Source organism: Octopus sinensis, unplaced genomic scaffold (genome assembly GCF_006345805.1).
Source record: "Octopus sinensis unplaced genomic scaffold, ASM634580v1 Contig01665, whole genome shotgun sequence".
NCBI lineage: Eukaryota > Metazoa > Mollusca > Cephalopoda > Octopoda > Octopodidae > Octopus > Octopus sinensis.
In genome coordinates this window covers 10,001-17,037 of record NW_021824979.1, presented here as the reverse complement: position 1 = coordinate 17,037, position 7,037 = coordinate 10,001, and the positions used below count along the sequence as shown (strand labels likewise).

General features: G+C 37.1%; 1 protein-coding gene across 1 annotated transcript; it reads left to right on the top strand.

Annotated features, from left to right (window-relative positions):
• Window positions 1-162: 162 nt before the first annotated feature.
• LOC115227088 lies at window positions 163-672 on the top strand (the record flags this gene model as incomplete). Its single annotated transcript, XM_029798015.1, has 1 exon — window positions 163-672. A coding segment is annotated over exon 1 (510 nt), but the record flags the coding sequence as incomplete, so codon positions are not given.
• Window positions 673-7,037: the final 6,365 nt, after the last annotated feature.

The window sequence follows — 7,037 nt, the reverse complement described above, 5'->3', positions numbered from 1 at the left end:
CAGATGGACACATACTATAAAAGCCAAGTATTATCCGTACTGAAAAATGATGCCTTCTACGAAAAATTTGTAAACTATAAAAAACGAAAAGCAATGAAAAATCTTGCATCCTTAATTCTTCTACATGGAAAAAGCCTGACAGAAAAAGAAACAGACTACATCATGAACTTCAAATGTAAACCTTGTCTTTTTTACGGCCTACTTAAAATACACAAGAGCAACATAATTAAGGAAGCCTGCAAACAATCATCAGGTAAGGACTTAACTTTAAGGCCCATTATAGCTGGCCCAGCCTGTGAAATTCACCGCCTAAGCAATTTTCTAGACATCCTACCGAAACCCTTGCTGAAATACATCAAAAGTTTCATTAGAGACGATTTAGACATGCAAGAACACCTACCAAAAGCAATTAAGGAAGAAGCATTATTGGTTTCCTTCGATCTTATCAATCTTTACACCAACATCCCACATGACTATGGAATAAAAGCAATCAAATTCTGGTTGGAAAAGTACTCCGAAGTCCTCCCGGGACGCATAAATCAGATCTTTATTATCGAATATTTAAAATGTATACTTCAGAACAATTATTTCCTATTTCATGACGCATACTATCGTCAAAAATGCGGAATTGCGATGGGAACGAAAGCAGCTCCTGTTCTTGCGAACCTGACAGTGGGTTATTTTGAATTCACCATATATGGCATGCCACTTCAAAAATATCGTTATCCATTTCAGCATTGCATAAGAGAAAGCTGGAAAAGATACCTGGATGACCAGCGATGTATAACAACATCCGATAGTCTGGTCGATCACATGATTACGTGATATATATATATATATATATATATATATATTTGGTACAGCACACGTTTCAACCCGTTCTTGGTTCCTTCAGGTACATCAATAAAAAGTCTCACTAGAGATTTCTTGGACATATAGCTTATGTACCGCTATATGTCCATCAAATGACACAAGCTATCGTAAAAAATGCGGAATAGCGATGGGAACGAAAGCAGCTCCTGTTCTTGCGAACCTGACAATGGGTTACTTTGAATTCACCATATATGACGTGCCACTTCAAAAAATCGTTATCCATTTCACCATTACATAAGAGAAAGCTGGAAAAGATACTTGGATGACTGTTTTATCATTCGGAAGGAGACCATTGACAAACGTTTGGACTTCAAATCAACACTAACTGATATAAATAGTAACATTCAATTCTCAATGGAATATAGCAAAGAACAGCTCCCATTTTTGGATTTTATGATAAAAAATGTCAACAACCAAATTATAACTGACATCTGTCATAAACCGACGGACTCGAAACAATATCTCCACTTTAGACATCACTATATATGACAGACGAGTATGACATTGAGACGGACAACCACTCTACATAAAGAGTAGACTCGGTTCCCGCAATACAGATACATTCTTTTAAGTGAACACAGAGAGAAATGTGCAGGTAACATTAAACCAAATTTCACAATTTTCCCCTTCTACCAGAGCAAAGATACAATTTCTTTACAAGAATGTTTAAATAAAGAAATTTTTTTCATCGAAAAATACAGAACACGTCTAAACATGCGCGCATAACCACTTTGATCTCTTTACATATTTTAATTCACGATTACATACCAATCACTGTACACTCCCCACTAATCTAGTTTTTGAATTGTTCTTTGTGTGTATATATATATATATATATATATATATATATATATATATATATATATATATATAAATTTCTACCCCCTACCGAAGCTGAACAATTATCTTCCCTTCCTTCAATAATAACGATAAGCAATTACCTCCCCTTAGAGTTTTCTACTTATTGAATCATTCACTCATGAATTTCACACAACATGGACCAAAGAATTACTTCAGAAAATATGTATTTAAATAAATTTTAATGTCATGAATAGCGAAATCGAAACCGGTCGACAAACACAATACAAGATATATTCTTTTCTACTCTAGGCATAAGTCCCGAAATTTTGGGGGAGGGTGTCAGTCAACCTCAGTACGCAACTGGTACTTAATTTATCGAGTCCGAAAGGATGAAAGGCAAAGTCGCCCTCGGCGTAATTTGAACTAAGAACGTAGCGATTGGTGAAATACCGCTAAACATTTCGTCCAGCGTGCAAACGATTTTGCCAGCTCACCGCCTTTATTACGCCAATAACAATAAATACACGCACTGGTCCAATATCACTCCCCATATATATATATATATATATATATATATAATATATATATATATAGTGTGTGGTGTGTGTGGTGTTAAATAAAATGAGAAAACAAAAGCAAGATTGTGTGGACTTTATAGGACATTTATAAAGAGAAATGTAGTCTTACAGCTGTTTCATATTATATATATATATATATATATGTATGTATGTATGTATATATATATATATATGTATATATATATATATATATATATATATATAATATATATATATATTATATATATATATATATATATATATATATGTATATATATATGTATATATATATGCATATACATATATGAAGAAAACGGGAGTAGTCAGGATTTGATTCGGGTTAAAAATGATTTATTACGCGCTTTCATTTTTTTTCAGAGATTCATCACGATTCATTCATGTTTCGTTCATGATAAATCTCTCAAAAGAGATGAAAGTGCGAAATAAATAATTTTTATCAAAAATCCTGACAACCTGTTTTTTTTTTCTTAATATATGAAATCTGTAAACCACTTCAAACAATCTATATATTCTTTTATTCTTTTATTCTCTTATACATACGTACATGTTGGCTGCAAACTCGTGTTGGAGTATTGCCATAGCCTGATCTAAAGTCCCACGCATGCGAAGGCTACAACCAGCCATTTTTGTGATAGGTCGTCCTTTTTTTCAAGCGATGCCTCTATGCATGATTATTTATTGTAGGGGAAAAGGATTTGCACAGATCCAATCCCTACTTTCTGAACATGGATAACATAAACTAGCAAGGAAGAAGATCTTCAAATATTGTCAGTGTCGCAGGTTTTCTCTCAGAGTTTACCTTTCCCAGAGGAATGTTGTGACAACAACAGACTGCAAATGGACCAACTGCGCGCCTGGATACCAACCCAGGTATTTCCACGTCCCCTCGTATACATACCCATGTACACATATTGTTGAATGACCGTTGGTTGCTCATGAGCTCTTCCGCCCTTTGACGGGTCTTATTTGTCCTGCAGGGTGTCCAACAATCACCCTCCTCTTCAAGCAAGCTTAATGGGGTTGTCAGTTTAGTCGCCGACTACCCGACCATGCAGCAGGTTATACTGAGTTACATGTTACCAGTAGCGCTCAAAAGCGACCTGACATACATACATATCAGGTCAATTAGAATGAAATGTCCGCTTTTCTTATGCACCAAGTTTTACAGTCGTTAACTGACAGTTCTTTGTTTTACAACATTGAAGAGTTACATCATCACTTTTCGAAATGCAATTCCTGGAGTCTGATTATATTTCATCGCTTTCCACTTGTAGTATTCACCCGTGTGCTACGTCTTCCGACCGCATATATTTTCTTTTCATGTGGTTCATTTTAAGACCTGGTGTTAGGAATCTCCCTAAAACGCTCCTATAAGCATGGAATAATGGTGGAATAGGTTTGCACCGATTTAGTGGTCAGTCTGTTCAGATTCTTAAACTTAACTTATGAATCAGGATAAGGCCTCAAATACAGCATTCGCACTTACTAATGCTTAGGCGTTCCTTCCAACAAATGCATTTTGCGTTCACACCCTGAAGTTATTCTCATGCTCCATGCAAGTTAACAATATTTTTGCACTTTTGCTCATTGGCTGTGCATAATTATTGCCGCATTATATACACCTGTTTGCATATGCGACGTTATTTTAGTTTTGTTAAATTTTTCAGATACGTTAAGAAAATTACAACTACGCTCACCAACTACATATGGAAACTGAAGGAGAAGAACGTTGATGATGACATTAAATGGAAGATCTTTGAACGAGGACTGCCTATGCTGTGTTGACTGTGTACATGGGAAAAATACCTTATACATTGCATTAAGTGGGCAAAATCATATTTTTCACATGCATGTCACGCATGCATCATTGAATTCACTTTTAACTTTCCTGTTATGCATAATTTTATTACTCCTTGCATTCACACAAACGAGACTGATGGTTCAAGATGCGCACGAGGAGCCATACCGAAAGATGTCCGATGAATAAAAATTTGAGGGCTTTAGTTTTGCTGAAAAAATTCCTACACTTGGTTTATGTGAAACTTACGTAGCATATTTGTATTTGTTACGTATCGTATATAAGGATAGTGGAGGCGCAATGGCCCAGTGGTTAGGGCAGCGGACTCGCAGTCATAGGATCGCGGTTTCGATTCCCAGACCGGGCGTTGTGAGTGTTTATTGAGCGAAAACACCTAAAAGCTCCACGAGGCTCTGGCAGGGGATGGTGGTGATCCCTGCTGTATTCTTTCACCACAAATTTCTCTCACTTTTACTTCCTGTTTCTGTTGTACCTGTATTTCAAAGGGCCGGCCTTGTCACTCTCTGTGTCACGCTGAAGATCCCCGAGAACTACGTTAAGGGTACACGTGTCTGTGGAGTGCTCAGCCACTTACACTTTAATTACACGAGCAGGCTGTTCCGTTGATTCGGATCAACCGGAACCCTCGTCATCGTAACCGACGGAGTGCTTCCACATATAAGGATATATTTCAATCTACCCTCAGCACCGCGACCTCTCTGACACAAATATAAATAAAGACGAAGTATTCCGAAATAGACATTATTTTCCATTTTACTATTTTGCTTCATTTTGAACAATAAAAGAACTTTTTATGGTTTATATTTGATTATATCTTGAATTACATGCATATGGGGGCAGCAGGATCTTTTGAGTGCGTTGGGGGTCTCTATGGGTCTTAAACCGGCCCCGTTGACAACTGTATGATAGATAAGAAAAATAAGGATATAGAAACAGGTAAAGTCTTTGGGTCCGTGAAGGATTATTGCTGACATGCTTAAAGTATCTTTCAGCATACGATGCAGCTTTAGATGGAAATAACAGATGTCTAGCATTGTTTAGAGCGCATCCTTTATCTGAATACTTGTGTATATGTGTGTGTGTGTGTGTGAGTGCGTCACTCACCTGACATGGTTTTAATTTGAATTGCTTTAAGTGTGATATATACACAGGTGAAAGGTTGACAGAAGAGAGAAAAAAATTCATAGCCAATTACAGGATGATTTAATTCCTTGTGGTAAATCAATGTTTTCACAATGAATGAGAAATAATATAATTGATATATTGAATAATTAATATCAATAGTTTTAGTCATGGTTGATACTGCTTACCTTCCTGCCTACCAAGATGACATGTCTGATATATGGAGATACTTGGACATTTTTACTCACAATTACATCACACGCTCCGACACACATGCCTATAGATAAAATGGATACTCTGGCACGTAGACGCATGGAGGAATGATAAATAGATTAACCGACACACAGACAGATTGATAGGTAGGTAAACAGAGAGACAGATAGATAGATAGATAAATGAATAGATAGATGGATAGATAGATAGATAGATGGATAGATAGATAGATGGATAGATAGATAGATAGATAGATAGATAGATAGATAGATAGATAGATAGATGGATAGATATATAGGTAGATAGATGGATAGATGGATAGATATATAGGTAGATAGATAGATGGATGATAGATAGGTAGATAGATAGACAAATGGATGAATGGATAGGTAAACAGATAGCCCAGGGGCTCTCAGCCATTTTTCTTTTATCTATGGACCCCTTTGATTACTATTTTATTCTGGTGGACCCTTATAACCATTCAATGTTTAAAACTACTTTTCACTCATTATCTTGGGCAGTTTGAATGATATAAAACACCAGAGAGAGAAACCAAGCCGTTTCTTGCAATATCTACTAATGCATACATCCAAAGTAAGTTTTTTTCAGGGGCCCTTGAAATGTTATTGTGGACCCCCAATTGACTATTTTATTGCGTGAGCCCGCTAAAAGCTTATATGGACCCTCGGGAGCCATATGGACCCCAGTTGAGGACCCCTGAGATAGGTGAATAGCTCGGGAGAAAAACAAATTGACAGTTATTTAGATAAATGACCAGGCAGACGGATAGAGAGCGATGCAGAGGGATGGCTCGATAGATAGGTGGAGAGACAGGCATTCAGAGAGAGAGAGAGAGAGAGAGAGAGAGAGAGAGAGAGAGAGAGAGAGAGAGAGAGAGAGAGAGGGAGAGAGAGGGGGTGGATAGATTGGGATGGAGATGTACTGACTGATAAGCAGATAGACAAAGTGATAGAGAAATAGGTGGATAAATGGATAGAATGATAGATAGATAGATAAATATTGAGAGAGATATATAGACAGATAGATAAGGAGACAAAGTGATATAATTTTTTGCTAGAAAGGGGGTCAGACAGGGAGACAGAGGGGCCAGACAGATAAGATCTAATTAATATGGTAGTCAAGGCAGGAATCTTGAAGACGTAAATGAGGTGGGAGAGAAAGAGATGGAGGGTGGGAGAGATAAATAGAGAAACAGACAAAGAGAGAGAGGGGGGGGGAGGAAGAAAGAAAGAAAGAGAGAGAAAGAGAGAGAGAGAGAGAGAGAGAGAGAGAGAGAGGAATTGAGATAATAAACTGTTTCAGTTTGGGTGTTCAATATTTGTAGAAGATTAGTGTAAAAGTGACAAACTTCATCTGAATAAAGTGGCAAAGGGTTGTGTTATCTTATTAATTGTGTTTAATATTAATTGTTTGACTGCATACAGAACTTCGTGCATGTGCCCACACATGCACACATGACACACACACATGTACACACACACATGTACACACACACGAATACACACATACACACACACACAAACACACACACACACACCTGATACTTAGTATAAACACATGTCACTGCGTGGCACCTTGAATAAATATCTTCTACTATTGCCCCAGACTGG